The sequence below is a fragment of the Terrapene carolina genome, unplaced genomic scaffold (assembly GCF_002925995.2).
Source record: "Terrapene carolina triunguis isolate 2854851 unplaced genomic scaffold, T_m_triunguis-2.0 Scaffold42, whole genome shotgun sequence".
Lineage (NCBI taxonomy): Eukaryota > Metazoa > Chordata > Testudines > Emydidae > Terrapene > Terrapene triunguis.
The window spans coordinates 50,211,923-50,231,529 of NW_020664393.1; the positions used below are offsets into that span (position 1 = coordinate 50,211,923).

The window sequence follows — 19,607 nt, forward strand, 5'->3', positions numbered from 1 at the left end:
GAGGATTCAAGGCACAAATGAGAGTAGAGGTAGAGATACATCTCAGCTCCAAAGTTCAGATTTGGATCTGAACTTTCTTCAAAGTTCAGCAGTGTTTGGATCCAGAGATTTGGTTCAGCCCATTATGGAGATGAAGGCCAGCTGCAAGGTTTGGAACTGGATCCAGACTTCACCAAAACTGAAACAGTTTGGTATGAGATTTTGGTTTGAGCCCATGTCAGCATACAGTTGCTAATTTTGAAACCATAAGAAATAAGTGTCATATACCCATTTGATATTAGTAAAGAAGTACCATATGACATTATCTAGCATTTTTCATTTTTTAAAATAGTCTATTATGATATTCAATGGAATAGAATGGCTAACACCTTGAAATGCCCTAAAACATGCATTGGCTTTGTCAGTGTAATATCAGAATGAAGTGTATTGTTTTTTTCTTTATGTCAATATCATTGTCAATATGTTAAGCTGAGTACTAGAGAGAAGGTAAAACTAACTTTTCAAATGTAATCAGAGTTTGGGCTGGATTGTTGGAAGACCAAAGATTACACTTGTGCATCTGTACTAGCAAATCATCAAATAAACAGGTGACAAATATAAATCTGAGAATGAGAATACAAATGTTCTGATATGTAGAATGAGAAATTTAACCTTAATTGTCCAGGAGTAACCCAGTAATAAGACATGGCACTGTGGAAAAGGTTGGCAACAGACTGTTGCCAGACCAAAAAAAAAATAAAAAAATGTATTACTTTATATTTACCTTCAAGAAATGAAGTAAAGATAGTGATATCCTATTATGATGTCAGGTACCAAGATGTGAGCATGTATGAAATGTCAAAATGCAGTGTACTATTAAACATGAGAAAATCTTTATGAAAATTTATTACAGTAATCTATCTCATGTGCTCCCTTCAGCACACTTAAAAAAAAATCAGAGAAAATAACTGTGAGAAGCAGATTGATCCAAAAAGTCTTTAATGTGTACTACAGGCGAGTCATTTCAATTTTGAATATATGGATTTGAAAAATAGGTGCATGTAACCGCAAAATGAAAGTAAAGGGAATAAGTAAAAGAACAAAAAGAAATAAAACCAACTATGACAACATTCATCTAAAACAAAGTTCTTTATTTTTTTTTCTTTTCAAAACATCTGTATAAACAAAACCCAAAAAGTATGTGAGCTGATTTCTTTCTGAATTGAAAAAATGTCACCTTAGATACAGAAAAACAATCACACAAATCACACCAGTACAAAGTTCTGTTCAAAACTCTCTCTATAAATGAAGCTCTATGTTAAGTTATTATGTGGACCTATGTCATGTTCATAGTCTTGCATCAGCCCTCTCCATGGAGCGAACATCATCTGATATAAAGGCAAATTTTCAAAATTAATATCATAGGTAAATAAAACTGATTAGGTAGCATACATTTTAAATGCATGTCCAGGCATTGTATTTTCACCTAAATTTATTTTTTCTACCCTTTTTTAAAGCACAGAACTGTTACACTTCGTAGACAACCAGTTGGTGGCTTGGGCTTAAGTATAAAGGTATGGATAATGTTTTGTTTTCATTTCTCTTTTTAAACTTCAGTATGTTTAGTGCATGATGGTCTCAGTTGAGATTTCATTATTTATACACATCTTTTACAGGGTGGTGCTGAGCACAAAGTCCCTGTCGTCATATCAAAAATATTTAAACACCAAGCAGGTAAATATATATCTATATCTATATCTATACTTAAATAGGTTTCTGGTGTTATGCATACGATAGTCTTTTTTTGAAAATGAAGTTCACTGTAACTCAGAATTAAGTATATTTATGGATCATTACATCAGCATTATGGTATCTTTAAGTCTTTCTGCAAATGTTGAATGGCTGTATATGGACAATTGTCTCTGATTCTGATTTCAAATAATCTGTAGTCTCACAAAGTTGGGGAATGGTAGTTAAAATTTGATCTGATAAATACTCACCTTAGAAATTTTTATGACAGTAGCACATCCTGATTATAAACACTGCCTTTAACATTCCTTTGTGGGGGAAAAAATTTTGACATGAGAAAATGACTGCATCACTTAATTTTAATAACATGGGATAAACAAATATAAGCCAACTAGAATCTTTTTCCAGAACTGTAATTCATCACCATATGGTATGACTAAACCTGCCTAGATGCAAATAGGCAGCCATCAACAATGCTGAATAAATATATGAATCAGTGTAATAAAACACACAATTAAAGCATTACACTGACAATCGCCCAGTCCAAATAACCTAAACAAGACCCTATGTACCAATTAAGCCCTGCACTAAGGATGGAATTTATCCCAGCATAGAGGGAACTACGGTGAACTTCACTCTTAAAAATGCACAGTACAAGCATGGCAAGAAAATAAATAATAATAAAATAAAAAGTAGGCAACGAGGAATAAGGAGAATGCTCTAATAATTAAATAATGGTAATCATCCTAAATTGAAGTTTTCAATAAAAGAAAGTCATTTAGGGCCATCATGGACACAACAGATTCACTCAAAAATTACATTTGTATGTTTAAGTTAAATAATCAGACACACAAATTTGTAACAATGTAGGTAATTTTGATAACTTTCATGCACAAACGCCGGGCTTTGTGGGAGCACTGGATGCATGCATGTTTTTTGGGGGTACCTATTGCACTCAAGATTGAAAATCTGTCCCTAAAAGTCACATATTGAAAGAAATCCTGCAACTGTATGTCTGAGGAAGGCAGTGAATAGCATTGAACAGGGGTTAGTGCTACACCATGGGAATCCATGCCTCTGTCTACTGTGGAGCAGAGCTGCTGTAGATCCCTGTTTGGGACTGACGAGGGGGTGCACTGTGGGTGGGCCAAGGAAATGGTAGGATAATGGCCAATGGGCCAGCAAACAGTGTAGAACCACTTACCTAGTAAACAGAGTGTGGGAGAAGCTGTACATATCTACTGCCTACTGTAGCTTGGGGCTGAAGATTAGACTCTTCAGTCAGTCATAGAGTCATAGACTTTGGTCAGAAGGGACCATTATGATCATCTGGTCTGACCTCCTGCACAACGCAGGCCACAGAATCTCACCCACCCACTCCCACAACAAACCCCTAACCTATGTCTGAGCTATTGAAGTCCTCAAATCATGGTTTAAAGACTTCAAGGTGCAGAGAATCCTCCAGCAAGTGACCTGTGCCCCACGCTGAAGAGGAAGGCAAAAACCCTCCAGGGCCTCTGCCAATCTGCCCTGGAGGAAAATTCCTTCCCAACCCCAAATATGATGATCAGCTAAACCCTGAGCATGTGGGCAAGACTCACGTGCCAGACACACAGGAAAGAATTCTCTGTAGTAACTCAGATCCCACCACATCTAACATCTCATCACAGGCCATTGGGCATATTTACTGCTAATAGTCAAAGATAGCCTAATTTTGGCAATTAATTTATCCCATCATACCATACCATCCATAACTTTATCAAGCTTAGTCTTGAAGCCAGATATGTTTTTTGCCCCTATTGCTCCTCTTGGAAGGCTGTTCCAGAACTTCACTCCTCTGATGGTTAGAAACCTTCAACTATGTCAAGTCTAAACTTCCTGCATATGGATAAGTGTACAAACTAGTTATTTTGGCTGTGCACTCCATACTAATATCCCATCCATTTTGAATTATTATATGTCAACAGCACAGAAAATGACATTGATGATTATTACAAGATATCAGTTGCTGATCCAATTAGGGTTCTTTCTTACAGAATATCGATGGATATAAACATTCAGGGGTACCTCTAATAGCTACATTTTCCTTCCTAAAAATCATGTCCGGCTTCAGTAGAAAAGTAAAAATTGCATACAAAGAGCATGAGAAACTGGAAATCCAGATGTCCTACACACCACATTATCTTTGGGAGATATAAAATCTCTACAAGATAGAAATATCCTGCACACAAGATTAAAAAAAAAAATCACCTCTCCCAAAGTGTGAATACTTTCAGTTACCAGGATTATATTTAATCAAGGATTTAATACTAATGAGGCTGAGAGAACCTATCCAGGCACAACTGTCATTGGTGACCTTGGGGAAGGGCAAGTTCCTTTCTCTGAGATATCTTCTCTGTTTATAGGAGATACAAAAAGAGGACCGTCCCGAGTAGTATTCTTTAGGGTACAAACTTGAAAAAAATATAAATATTTTAATCAGAAATCTGACCTGCCAGTTCTACCAGTTATCATACAGAGAGCTGCAAGGCGAAAGAACAATAGAGAAAGGCAGACTGATCTCAAGTAAGTCTTCTGAATGAACATTCAGACATGCTCAATGTGAATAAGAATTTGTGTATCCCAGGTGTTAATAATAATGAAATTGACAGCCTAGCTGGAAATATAGCTCAGAGAAGAGTATTAAGATGAGCTACTACTTGAAGCAAGTAAATTAATTTGAGAAAGAGTGATATCATACAGTGATTTCTGCACTGCTGAAAAGCCCTTGCGCTATGGCAGCTAGTCAGCCCAGCAGCGTGAGTCACAGAGTAACCAAAAATCTCCACAAGCTATAAAATACATTTTGCATATTTTTTTTTTATTTTGTTGATAAATATATACAGATTTAAGGACAACTTGTGATTTGATTTAATCTCACAACTCACTCTCTGCAGTAGTGAAACGCAATGCCAGAATGTTCAAAGAATGTAGTGTTGTGTGAGACTCAAATCTTGGCATGGCTAACAGTGCCTGAATAAGCTGCCTTGTTACCAGGGCAATTTACCACTCCCAGTAGTCACTTTATAAGTGCATTGCTGTGGTAATCACTGCTTGGTGAGGCCGTGGCAGAATTATAGCAGTTAAGCTTGAGCTGCAGGAGCCTAGTGGGGGTCAAATGGGGCCTGTGAACCTGCATCTCCCTGTCCACCTCCCTCTCGGGAGAGGCCCCGTGGGTATACACAAGAAGCCGCTGGAGGTGGCTCCACCTCCCAGTTCTGTCTGCTGCTTCTAAATAAGGTAATCTTTTAATAGCTATTAAAATATACATTGGGCAAGGATGGAAATAATTATTTTGTGACTTGTGCCTCATCTGTTTAAAAAAAAAAAAAGTCCCCTGCCTTGCATAGCTGATTAAGAACTAAGGGATGATGTTTCAGAGGAATTTTTATTTATTTTGTTTCCTTTAGACGAATATCCTAAGTTTCCCGTTTTACACCTCAGTGACTACAATATTAACTTCCTTCAATGTCTGATAGTTTATTCAATTCCATTCCCTTCCTAGAATTTGGAGGATTTGTCACTGTTCCTTTCTGGAGCCATATACCAGGTTTCAGTTTGGTTGCTGATCTCAACTCAAGATGTCCTTTTTTCCACTGATACAGCATAGCCCCATTTATACTATTCCCCACCCCACCCCCCCACTCACTCACTCACACTCTCTCTCTCACACACACACACACACACACACACATACATACACATCCTATAGAGTGTTTACTGCTTTCTCTTATATCCCATGCAACCCATTCCCTACCTTAGTGCAATCACTCAGGATATGTCTAAACTGTAACTGGACATCTTTGGCTAGTCCGTGCCAGCTGACTTGGGCTCACTGGGCTGTTTAATTGCGGTGTAGCTGTTCTGGCTTAGGCTGCAGCCCACGCTCTGGGATCCTGCTTGGCAGTAGGGTCCCAGACCTCAGGCTCCAGCCTGAGTCTGAACATTTACCACAGCCTCTCAGCCTGAACCCCATGAGCCTGAGTCAGCTGGCACAGGCCAGATATGGGTTTTAATTGCAGTGTAGATATAGCCCCAGATGTCTCAAGAGAGCATCTGGATTGAAAAGAGCTGCCTCTAGTTGCACTCCATTCATCAAGATTGCAAGTAGGAAGGGTGGAAAAATCCAATGTCATTAATTTCACCAACATCTGATTAGCAAGATAGTGAGAAATGTCTAGGTCTTATTGGACTTATTACTGCTCTTAAACACTCAAATATCAACAGCAACAAGAAATACATGTCTCCCTCCTTCAACTGACTAAGAGACTCCTCTCAGATGACAGCCTACCAACTGCGATTGTTCTGTTTGTAACTTCCAAATTAGATTACTGTAACTCACTCAACTGAGAGTTCAGTGGGGGTGTCAAAAAGAAGTTCCTCGGTACCACATGCAGCAGCCCATTTCCTAAGCAGAATAACAAGCCTACTGTTATGACTTCAAATGTTTAAAATATAATTATAGGTGCTCATCCAGTACTCTAATAAATTAAGACTCATGGTATAAACAAAAGGACTGCCTTTTACATATATCTATTTGCACCATCCTCAATAGCCTTCACAAAGAGGGGAAAAACATATCACCAGTGTTTCATGTTCTCCATGGCCTCTCTCTTACGTACTAATTTTCCATTCATGATCTACCAAATGTATTGTACTTATTATTCAGGTTGCTGGAGCTCTTGATAGCCAGAGTGAAATGGGAGCTCAAGGCCAAATCAGCAAATTAATTCAAACACACACACATTCCAAATAAAAATGATTACATATGAGAGACACGAATATCAGAGTCCACACTGGTCCAACACAAATTTGCGTTTTAATACCAGCATATAAATATCAGAGTGAAGATGTGTTAAACATGCAGTTTATATATGAGATTGCATAAAGAATTTCCTGAGGAGGAGAATTTTCATAAATTGACAGTGAAATATAATATTGCGAAACTTGAAATGGATGGTATTAAAACTTGATAAGGAAAAAGTTGTCTTTCCTGGAAATGATGGAATATCACACACAGAGGAAAACTTTGGTATAGAAGAAGGAAAGAGCTATCTCTGACTAGCTATCTAGAAATTAATACAGTGCTCAGTGCTAGTATATCTGAACACTTTCTGGAATAAGAGAGTGAATGAACGATAGGGTTCACTATCAGTGCCTCTTAGAAGAAAATATGAGTCACCATTATGGGTTGAAAAGCTATGTCCTATTAGGAGCAAAGTGTTTTACTATGTATGTCTAAAAGAGGAAAGAGTTCTTGGGGAAAGTGATAGTAATGTGATTTTTCTTTTGCTTTTTTGGGGCAAAACCCCATTTTAAAAAATATATATATTTGGAAAAAAGTTCATATGTTTGTGGATCTTTCTAGACAAATGCAATTAAACGATTTTGAAGTGGAGAACTGAAAAATATAGATTTCACATGTTGTGTGACAGTGACTTATCTTTACCCACCTAAATTACTTTAGAAGGAACAAAGTACATCTGATTATGATGTGCAGATATTTTAGGATAGCCAGTTAATTAATTAGGTACAATATCTTTAGAAGGAAGAAATAATTACAAAGTAAGGGCAAACCTGATGGAAATATTTAATTGTAAGTTTTGTTGCAGGGTCCATATATTTACATGCCATGGAAACCACTATATGCACTCCTGGTGTATAAACAAATTATTACTGATATAAATAGAATGTTTCCAAAATGGTGAATTTGATCCAAAAAGAAAAAAGCATAAGGGGTTTTACTTTCCCCCCATCTTTTCTTTTTCTGGGTGTCTTTAATTTTCTGCAATTTTTTAGAAGCTTTGATATTAACAAGGATTTCCAGGTTCCATTCTTCTTTTCTCTGAGATTACTGTAAAGGCAAGCTTTTGTGCAGTTTATGTGCAGATGACCATGTGGCACTTTTTAAGTGTTGTTAATACCTTCTATCTTTGTGCAACTCTTACATGTATTATGTAATCATAAACATTACTACTAAGTTTACTTATGGTACTATATTATCAGATGAGTGGACCAATGGAGTTATAGTGAAGATACCAAGAAAGGAACTCTCAGTGATTGTAATAACTGGTGTGGTATCACACTTTTATCTGTGCCAAGCAAAGTATTGTGTAAGATCATAGTCCAGCATATATCAGAGGCAGTTGATCGCATTCTCAGAAAAGAGCAAGCTGGTTTTCGGAAAGGGCGTGGATGCACAGACCAGATCTTCACTCTGCGAAACATAATAGAACAGTGCTTAGAATGGCAACAGCAACTCTACATACATTTAATAGACTTTGAGAAGGCTTTTGATAGCATTCACAGCACCAGCCTATGGTGCATTCTGCGAGCATATGGAATTCCTTTCCATATAATCAACGTCATCAAAAGCTTCTATTTCAACTTTACATGCAGTGTTGATCATAGTGAGCTCAGTTTTGAAGTCAAAACAGGAGTACGTCAGAGGTGTGTCATGTCTGCAATCCTCTTCAACATTGCCATCGTCTGGGTAATGTGGCGTACAACAGAAGACATGCCAAAAAGCATTAAATGGACACTCTTGTCATCTCTTGAAGACCTGGACTTTGCAGATGATGTTGCTCTCCTATCACATACCCAACATCATATACAAGAAAAAACAACTTGACTCAACACATTCAGCCAGCAAATTGGACTGAAAATCAACAACAATAAGACAGATATCATGACCTTTAATATTGCCTCACCATCACCAGTACAGATAGAGGGTTATGTTCTCACCAATGTAGAAACATTCATATACTTGGGCAGCAGCATCAGCCAGGATGGTGGAATAAGCCAGGACATCTGGAACAAAATCAGTAAAGCCAGGAACACCTTCAGGAGCTTAAATATAGTCTGGAAATCATCAAAATACAATACCAAAACCAAACTCAAGATTTATCAGATCTGCGTACTTTCAACGCCACTTTATAGTGCAGAATGCTGGGGAATGAGAAAGTATGACATGTTCAAACTGTCTTCATTCCATACAACGTGCCTCAGAAAAATCCTCCATATCTCTTGGCCCAGAACAATCTCCAACCAAGATCTATTGACACAGTGCAGCCAAGAGGATCTGAGCACCATCATTGCCATGAGGAGTTGGAGATGGATCAGTCATGTGCTTTGGATGGAAACTGATTCCATCACCAGAGTAGCAATAAGATGGACACCTGAAGGCAAGCGAAAATGAGGCTGCCCGAAAACAACATGGTGAAGAGCTGTGGAAGCCGAGCTGAAAAACCTGGGGCACAGCTGGGAAACCATTGAAAGACTTGCCAGAAACAGACAGGAGTGGAGGAGCTTTGTCACTGCCCTAAATCCCAGAGGCATAATAGGAACATGATGATGATGACTGTATTAGTAAAATGCACAATAGGTTTACTTTGCAGCCAAATAAAGAGATAAAGATTCTTGCTCTCAATGAATTCACAATTAAAGGCTCCTGTCTTTCAAAGTGTTCAGACCTGGTAGCCCCCAATATCCATATAGAATCTAAGTACTACTATAAAGGGCCATAAGGGTCCATATATGTGGACCTCTTTTCTGAATCACGGTATAAATTGAATAATTCTTCTTTGTTTTTATTCTTGATATCTGCCATCTCCTGCACCCCTTCTTTAATTGTGGACATGATAATAATTATGCCCATATGAAACTTTTCTTTGCATCGGCACTGGTTTATTTTGTAAATAGAGTATATTTCCTATTGGCCAAGGAATTCAAACTATTTCAAAGCATAGAATCATGGGCTTTGCAATTATGTGATGGTTGCCCCAATTTGCCAGTCCATTTCTGTGAGAGCTGTGGGACTGTAGTAATTTGGCTGTTTACTGCTGTTGTACTGTGCATGTATCTGATATAACATGTAGAGTCAGACATGCATCAGCATTGAAACAGAGTGGTGGATTCAGCTCACCAAAGCATAATCAAAATAGTTAAATAAAATAAAATAAGCCCCGGTGGAAGCGGGAGAGTTTTGGGTTTGTCAGTTCACAAAGGGCTTTATACTGAGAGCCAACACTAGTTAAAGATTTAATCTGAAAGCATTCCCCCTCCCCCCGCCCCATGGAACACTAAAAATGATTTATACCTCACATTGTGTTCTCCTGGAAAAACTCTTATTTTTTGTGTTTAATCCAGTTCTGAGCAGAGATGACATATACCCTGTAATAATTGGAATGAGCTCAAGAAAGACAGCCTTTTAAACATTCTTGGCTTGAAACCTTGCACTCCACAAACACATTTGATGTTCTTGGCTACAGACATTCAGGACCATCTGTTCGGAGGACATTGTGCCTGTTCATCAAGGTGTTCACTAGAGCATAGATGCCAAGCAAAGATATTTTTGAGTGGAAAGCCTGCACGTATTATTAATTCCTCAGGAAGTCTCCTGTGTGGTGCTCTCATATGATAGCATTGCCTATCATGTTAGAATGGGTCTCATGTTTTTGTATTGCACAAAAGCAAATACCCTGAAGACTAAAGCATGGGGTTTAGAAGAAAACTATGCCCTCATTCAGATGGATAATATTTTAACAGGCATTTAACAAACTCATTCAGATCATAGAAGGCAGCTCTATGGACATGCAGAAGCTGAATGGTTCTTCACATTTGAATAATGATTCCTAACATAATTTTTAAAATTTATGAAAAATTCAGTTAATATTTATGTGGCTTTTTAGTTGTAGTCTTTTTTACTTTTGCCCATCTTATTTCCCCTTATTATAGAAAAACAAAGATTGACTAAAAAAGGATGAAATGTATCTTCTCTGAAGGTACCATCTGCCTGGGATTCTCACTTTTGGGTCTGTGCCTGTAGTCCTTTGTCCAGTTTGATGATCCATACAGGAGATTTTCTAGCTCTTTGGTTTTCACTCTTTATGCCCCTGAAGCCACAGGTCAGAATAGGCGCTGAATCATGAGAGAAGGGGCATCCCTGCAATTTATTCAGGAGCAATCCAAGGTATGTTGCTAGAGTGCGAGTCCCTTGTTCCTATTTTGAGCCCTGATTCAGGAAAACATCCTTATTAAGGATAACATTTAAGCTCATGTTTAAGTCTCCTTGAAGTCAAAGGGATTTAAGCCCAAGCTTAAAGATAAAGCATGTGCTAAAGTGGTTTTCTTGTTCTGAGTCTTAAAGATCCGTGAGGCAATGGGATTGGTTGAATTTGTGAAATTCTGAAGTGTGAAGCAATAGACTATTACCCTAATTGTAGGGAACTGTGTGTGTCACTGGGATACACTTGCTTAACTTTAAGAGGGATGGATTTAAGCACCTACTTCAGTGTTTTGCTGAAATGGGGCCTAATATGAGAAAGTTCATGATACAGGAAAATGGATCGTATCTCCCCTAAGTATATAAATATAGTGAGACTCTATGCAAGACTTTGATATTTCTACTTGAGTAATTGGTAATCAGTCCCTAAGCCTTCAAGGAAAATTAATCACCAATAGAAAGGGTGGCTTTTCTCAAATTAATTTCCCTGCCCTGAGAATAGCATTAATATTGTTGATCTATTCAAAAGTAAATTACACAGTATTTTTGCTCTGGGAGTTCTGTGCTAGGTCTTCGGGTAATTTCATACTGTATATCCACCTTTGAAGGCTACCTGTAGTAACTTATTAAACCAAAAAGACAGACATAATTTGGGTTTGTAATATTATAGTTATCATTAGAGCAATATCCCAAAGAGATTATTTTAATTAGTATCTGATTTTCATACTAAAAATAATTTTTCTTCACCCAATTACTAAATGTAAGCACAGTATATGAAGAACCCTCAGTGCTTCATTTAGGAAATTTTAAAGTGACACAAACTCATAGGCTCTGAATCTAGTTTTAAATACAGCCCCATGAGTCCCAAGAATGGTAGAGGCCATTTGCCCCCTCCCCTTCTAAGGGTATGTCTACACTACGGGATTAATCCGAATTTAGATAATTCGAATTTGGGAAACAGGTTGTATAAATTCGATTGTGCGCGGCCACACTAAGCACATTAATTCGGTTTTTAACCACATTAATTCGGTGGTGTGCGGCCACACTACCCCATTACTTTTAACCACTTTAATTCGGTGGTGGCGGCCACACTAACCCTAATTCGAATTAACAAAGTCTATTTTGGCTCTACTCCGCTTGTCGAGGTGGAGTACAGAAATCGATTTAAAGTGCCCTTTAATTCGAATTAACTGGCTCTGTAGTGTGGACGGGTGAAGGGTTAATTCGGATTAATGCTGCTAAATCCGAATTAAAGTCGTAGTGTAGACCAGGCCTAAGTCACTAAAGGGCCACTTTAAGACCAATGGGTCCTGAGTTCTTTGTGATCCTTGGGTTGATGGCAGGTCTGCCTCAGTCCTTATCTTGCTTGAACTATATTAGATTTGGAATATGTGGTGGTTCCATCTAGCGGTAGGGTGAATAAATGAGTACCCAGGCCCTATGACCTCTAGGGTATTAACAGTTTCTGCATTTTAAACAAAACAATGATCAACCAGTTGCACGAAGAAACATACATTCTATTAGGGGAAAGGATAGGGCTAAATTAAAAAAAGAGGTAGGGATAGGAACCTGAGATAAAAAGAAAAATGCAAGAGAATCAAAGGAAACAGATATACCAGTGAATAAATTATTGTAATGGAGGTTAATCAGATCCTTCCGCTCACATGTGATTACATCCCTATAATGCTTGACTATAACCAGAGTTCCACAAACAGAAAGTAAAATGGTGCACCTGCAGAATCCCTCTGCAGATCAGGTGGCTAGTGTGCACTCTTTTTGTGTGTGTGTTGGAACTCTGTGGGATTGATTTAAAATAAATAATTTTGCAAAGAATAATCAAATACATGTTGCAGACCTGATCTTTGCTTGGGTGCAGTGTGGAGCAGGTCTGGTACACCTGTTCAACTCTTTTACTTGTACATATACACATAGACCAGGTCTTAATTCACTCCAGAGTCCTTTCTTAACTAAGGGTATTATAGTTATTACTCAATGTTGTGATGTCGCATTGCCAGGCAGGCTGATCACCCTCTGGAGTGGAGTAGGTCCTGTTAGAGAGCAACATGTGGGGCTGTGTCTCTTTGTGCTGTTGGAAGCTGAATTTCTTACCTCCCCCCAAATAATATGCTTTTGTGCTAGTCTGAGCTGGATGCAAATATCTGGGCAATCCCAGCCATATGAAGATGACTGTGTACACAGCCTTGAAAACCCAGGTCTGTGAGACCTGGGCTTGTTGCTTCCAAGCCTGTGCTTGAGGATCCACACTACATTGTAAGCCTGGGCTTACAATTGCTATACCCAGGTGTCTCAGTCCATCCATACTCCAGCTTCTTACTTGGGTCTGCTGCTTGAGCTGTGGCCACACTGAAAAATGACAAGCCTTGGACCGGAATCACAGCATGACTTGGGCTCTGACATATCCCATAGCAGGGTCCTAGGACCTGGGTCCTGAGTGCTTGCTGACCTCAGTCAGACTGATGTGTGTGAATGGAAGGAGGTCTTTGGGCTCAAACCTGAGTCAGAGCTTTGGCTTCATCTGCAATGTAGACATACCCTAGGTATCAGGCATTCTGGCCAAATAACTCCTCTTCCTCTTTTCTGTCCCAGCCACCACTGGCTATATGGGTCTCAAGCACAAAGGTTAGGCAGGGAGTTTAAATTTCATTTTTTGAGCCACTGTCTCTGGTGCTGACCATCTGTCTGCTTGTGGGTGCTTCTGAGCACTGCTTCTGTAAAGCGCACAACATGGCAAGGAAGCTAAATACCTGTGTGCCATTTTTATAGATAGGTACAGCATTAGCTATTCCCCAGTCCCCTCTGATATTGTTGATTATTTTAATGATTGTTTACATATTTTATTAGACTCAGCAATTACTATGTTTTGACAATAAGAGTAATTTATCACTAGAACAACTTTAATCTGGTAAACTTTAAAATGATCCAATGACTGGAAGTTGAAGCTAGACAAATTCAGACTAGAAATAAGGTGCAAATATTTAACAGTGAGAGTGATTAAACATTGGAACAACTTGCACCCAAGGATGTCTTTACATCAAGATTAAACTATAGCAAATCTTTTAGAAAGATATCCAGACAGAAGCGGTGGGCTTGATGCAGAAATTACTGGATGAGGTTCTGGGCCTGTGTTGTGCAGGAGCAGAGACTAGATGATTATAATGTTTTTTTTCTGCCCTTAAAATCTATGAATTTACAATTAATACTAAATGCTGGTGAACTACAGTGACTTCAGTTATCAGTTTGTACCAAGCACTTTAGATATTTCAACCTCTGACTGTGGCTAATTTATGTGGCCCAGAGATATTTCTCATGTATGAGAATTTTCCCATGTAGAAGGATTTGTACCCTGTACCATTCAGACTGCCTCAGTCAATTAGGAGTGTCTAGTACCAGGCAGAAACTTAGTGAAGGCGGTGAGAGTTTGGAACTTGGAGGTTGGATTCTTGCTCTTAGACCAGCATTCTAGGGCAGCAGCTACTACAACAAACTTTCTAAGCTACTAGAAAGAAACTAATTAAGTCTGGAAGCAGATGCATCAGGATGTGTTTGGACAGGAGAATGGTCAGACCTGGGACAGCATTTTTGATTGAAGGACAAAATATGGACGGGTGGGGTGGCTTAGAGATGAAGTGCTATATATCGGTAAAAAATATTCCATAGAATCCCTTGGTAATAGACATACAACTTCAAAAAGTGCTATGTTTGGTCTTGTAAATGTTCTGATTTTTCATCCCTTTTTGAATCTGAGACCTTTTATTCTATTTTAGGATTATATTTCCTATAATATCTCTTCCTTTTTTTATAACTCATTTAATACACGTTTTTCTCCTGTTTCTGATTTCCCTTCAGTTTGTTGTCTTTTTCTCCGTTTTCATCCCTACAGTTTTCTTTCCTTTTTTTGCATTCTATTAAGGTAGATAATGGGATCTAATGGAAATCCAATGACATCTTTCAAGAGGATAGATTAAAGATGCCAGACTACCTTCCTTTTATTTCCTTATACAATTTTAAATATTCATAACTTTATTTGATATGGTGTCACATTATTCAATTCAGTAAGCCTTTGACCTGTGATATTAATCATGTCCATATTGGAGCTAACCCGTGTGTTTTACAGTATTGCAGTGCTTTGAACAGACTCATTTTCCTTTTTTTTAATGCAAAGTAATAGATTTAGAAACTTAGAGAAATATAAAGGTTCAGTCCTCATCTATTTATTAGAAAACCACAGCTGACAATTTATTTTTACCTATAAAACATTGTAATTGTTTTAAAAGTGTTGTTAGGCTTGGAAAATTTGCTCGGTTTTTTAGAGAGCATATGCAGAAAACGTACAGAGCCTAACCAGCCTATTTCAACATTCCCCCTAGAAAGACTGCATTTTTGTAATTATAACTAAGAGTTACGCTGAGTTTTAATGGAGCATTACTTATTCCTGGCAGGTAGAGCTGCTTTTGGGGGGCTGTAGACATAAACACTCACAATTGTAATTGTTGCTTTTGCTACTTAATATTTGCCTCTTTTCCTGTTGCGACATTTTCCTGTTGGCATTTCTCTCAACATGCCAAACAGACAAACAAAAAAAGATGGAACTCACAAGATGTTGTTAAGTATATATTTCAAATAATAAATAGAAATATATTGCATTTGTACACAGTACAGTCTTCGATCTCAAAGGATACCCAACTGCTGTTAAGATAATATATAAAAATAATTTAAAAAAATACTACTCTGCTCTCCTCCTGGTCGCCACTGATATGACACTTCTCTTAAGGTGGAACATGGTGCATATTTATAAACTGAGAGATAAAGATGCAGCCATTTTTATCTTAGAGTGTTTTCTTGCCCCATAAAGATGAGATCAAATGAAGAGGATCTGGTTGTCTGAATTTCTATAGAACCGAATTTATTTTATTCTCATAACTGATTTCCTGACATCCATTGTGGTGAGAGCAGACATTGGGAGGGCATCCTTGCAAATTCAGCTTAGACACCATGTCTAGATGTTTCTCCATTAGGTTTACATTGGAGGATTCCATCCTTAGAGGCTGAGACAACTTCCAGATTTCTCTAGCTCCACTTCAGAAATATGGTAGAAGAGTCTTTACTTTTAGGAACATCCAAATAGCCGAACTCATGCAAAAAATGGTAAGGCTGAGGATCCTGTTATATGAATTTCTTTCCTCTCAACTCCCTTATTGTGTATATTAAATAAACTTAGACTACTCCACCTTCTTGGTGTGCCTTCTTGCTCTTCTCTCAAACAACATGCCAAACTGCAGTAGAAGCTCATGCCACCAGTCTGCCAATCTCAGAGAACCTTTTGAATGCCTGTAGTAAAAAGTCACTACTTAGAGAGAAGAGTGCTTAAATATGACAAAGCTCTACAGGCACTGCAGACCTATCAACATCCAGTGAATATTAGAGCAAGGGAGAATTCCCTGACCCCAGGGCTCCTACCAGCTTTCTTAGGGTATGTCTACACTACGAGGTTAATTCGATTTTACTTAAATCGAATATGTGGAATCGATATTGCAAAGTCGAACGTGTGTGTCCACACTAAGGACACACTAAGGACAGTAATTCGACTTTGTGAGTCCACACTAACGGGCGAGCGTCGATATTGGAAGCGGTGCACTGTGGGCAGCTATCCCACAGTTCCCGCAGTCCCCGCTGCCCATCGGAATTCTGGGTCGAGCCGCCAATGCCTTCTGGGTAAAAAAAATTTGTCGTCATCCGTCCGTCACTAACGCCCTCCCTCCCTCCATGAAAGCGCCGGCGGGAAATCAGTTCGCGCACTTTTCTGGTCAGTGACAGCGCGGACGCCACAGCACTGCGATCATGGATCACGCTGCGACCATCGCTGCACTTGTGGCCGTTCTCAACACCTCGCAGCTTATCATACACCTTTCCCTGAGGCAGATGAAGAGTAATCAGGTGAGGAGGCTACGACACCGCTGTGATGGCCTGAAGTCGGAGAGTAGCACAGAGCTGTCAGAAACCACGAGCCCCAGCGCCCAGGACATCACGGTGGCAATGGGGCATGTGGATATCGTGGAACGGCAATTCTGGGCCCGGGAAACAAGCACGGACTGGTGGGACCGTATAGTGCTTCAGGTCTGGGATGAATCCCAGTGGCTGCGAAACTTTCGCGTGCGGAAGGGGACTTTCCTCGAACTTTGTGAATTGCTGTCCCCTGCCCTGAAGCGCCAGAATACCAGGATGAGAGCAGCCCTCACAGTTGAGAAGCGAGTGGCCATAGCCCTCTGGAAGCTTGCAACGCCGGACAGCTACCGGTCAGTCGCGAACCACTTTGGTGTGGGCAAATCTACCGTGGGGGTTGTTGTCATGCAAGTAGCCAAGGCGATCGTGAAGGTACTGCTCCCAAAGGTAGTGACCCTGGGAAACGCGCAGGTCATCATAGATGGCTTTGCCGCGATGGGATTCCCAAACTGCGGTGGGGCTATCGATGGGACTCACATCCCTATCCTGGGACCGGACCACCAGGCCAGCCAGTACATCAATAGAAAGGGCTACTTTTCAATGGTGCTGCAAGCACTGGTGGACCATCGGGGACGGTTTACAAACATCTACGTCGGATGGCCGGGCAAGGTTCATGACGCTCGCGTGTTCAGGAACTCTGGTCTGTTTAGACGGCTGCAGGAAGGTATTTACTTCCCAGACCACAAAATAACTCTTGGGGATGTGGAGATGCCTACAGTCATCCTCGGGGACCCAGCCTACCCGCTAATGCCCTGGCTCATGAAGCCCTATACTGGCGCCCTGGACACAGAAAAAGAACTGTTCAACTACCGTCTCAGCAAGTGCAGAATGGTGGTGGAGTGTGCTTTTGGCCGTCTCAAAGGGAGATGGAGAAGCTTACTCACTCGCTGTGATCTCAGTGAAACCAATATCCCCATCGTTATTGCAGCTTGCTGTGTGCTCCACAATCTGTGTGAGAGCAAGGGGGAGACCTTTATGGCGGGGTGGGAGCTAGAGGCAAATAGCCTGGCTGCTGATTACGTCCAGCCAGACAGCCGGGCCATTAGAAGATCCCAGCGGGACGCCCTGTGCATCCGGGAGGCTTTGAAAGCTAGGTTCCTGAGTGAGCAGGGCAACCAGTGACTTTTCAGTTTGTGGACAGAAAAGCTGAATCTGCCCCCGTTTCTTTACCCAGTTCATTTTGACTATCCTCTCCAGTTACATACCCCCTTCACCCCCTTCCCCTTCCCAAAAAATAAAATCATTTCGATTTTGTTAATGAACACCGTTGTCTGTATTGCTGTTTTCGCGGGAATATTTTAAACCGGGGACGCAGACTGTGGCGGGGGGCGGGTTCAGTGTTCGGATGCAAATGATGCCTCTAAACTCCCGGAATGACAGGCTCCGCACTGGTGGACTGGTTATTTCAATGGAGCCTGCCAGCACTCCTGGGGGGGACTGTGTGTATGTGTCGGCTATGTGACTTTCTGGCAGGGGGGGTAGGGTTACATATCCCCTGCTGCGTGGATCTGTGAGCCAGGATAAGGACCGCTGCATAAGATCTGTAACTTCCCTCCCCCGCCACAAAGTCACAGAGCAACCCCCCCCCCCCCCAGAACATGAAAAACACCTCCCAGACTGACCAGGGTAACCAGTGACTGCACTGTGTATGTGTCCTGATGCTGGACCTGACACCGTCTCTGTACCCTGCTAAAGGTCACTGTCCTGTCCAATTACCAAGCCCCTTCCCCCCCTCCAGACAGACTCTCCCTCAAAAGAACCTGACTGAAACAGTAATGGAGAGAAACAAACATTTTATTGCGAACCAGACATGAAACGTGGGGTGTGAAACTTGGACGGGGGCTTGTGTGAGGTGGGTAGGAAAGGGCTTATGAAATTTTGGGGAATGTCAGCCTTCTAGTGCTAGAGCAGTCTGCAGGGGTTGACTGAAAGTTTTAACGGCCCTTGCCGCCCCTCCTTCTTTGGACTTTGGGTGAGGGGGGTGTGGGACTTGGTGGCGGGTGAGGGCGGTTACAGATAGACTGCAGCGGGGCTCTGTCCTCCTGCCTCCGGTCTTGCAGAACATCCACAAGGCGCCGGAGCGTGTCCGTTTGCTCCCTCATTAGTCCAAGCAGCTTTTCAGTAGCCTGTTGGTCCTCCTGACGCCACCTCTCCTCCCGTTCCATGACTGCTCGGTGCATTTGTGACAAGTTCTCCCTCCACTGTGTCTGCTGGGCTGCCTGGGCTCGGGAGCAGTCCATTAGTTCTGAGAACATGTCTTCACGCGTCTTCTTCTTCCTCCGCCTAATCTGCGCTAGCCTCTGGGAGTGTGCTGACAGGCTGGGTTGGGAGACAGTCGCAGATGTGTCTGTGTGAATTGTAAAAAGGGAGTGAATTCCTGAGACAGATAAATGAAATTGTATACAAAGAACCTAGTCTTTCTCTGTGAACAAGACCATGCACTGAACCTCTCACATGCGCACTCAGGACAAGGTCGAATTTTCGGCCGTCGCCTTCAGTGCCTGTGGACTTGCGGAGGTCTTGGAGTGTTCAGAGAACTGTGGCTGGAGACCTGAACTTCTGGAGCGGGCAATAATGGTAAGCCGCAGACTTGTGGCTGCTTAAAACTCCAGCAGTAGCACTGGCCTCCTTTCACATTGAAAGCAATGCCAGTCTCTGCTGCCAGCAATCAGGACAGCATCAACTCTGCCCCTGTCCCACCCCCTCGCGGCTGTCCCAGGGAAAGATCCCTGTATGCTGCCCCTCTCCCTCCACCGCGTGGCTGTCAAGCAGTCCCAATACTAACATTCCCCTCCCTAATTCAAAGCAGGGCGTC

General features: G+C 40.9%; 1 protein-coding gene across 1 annotated transcript in view; it reads left to right on the plus strand.

Annotated features, from left to right (window-relative positions):
* SNTG2 (syntrophin gamma 2) overlaps positions 1 to 19,607 on the plus strand; it is a 457,199-nt gene that overhangs the window by 242,562 nt on the left and 195,030 nt on the right. Inside the window, exons 3-4 of the mRNA XM_024215800.1 lie at positions 1,497 to 1,553; positions 1,656 to 1,713. Coding sequence (XP_024071568.1) covers positions 1,497 to 1,553; positions 1,656 to 1,713 — 115 coding nt within the window. The remainder of the gene's footprint in view (positions 1 to 1,496; positions 1,554 to 1,655; positions 1,714 to 19,607) is intronic.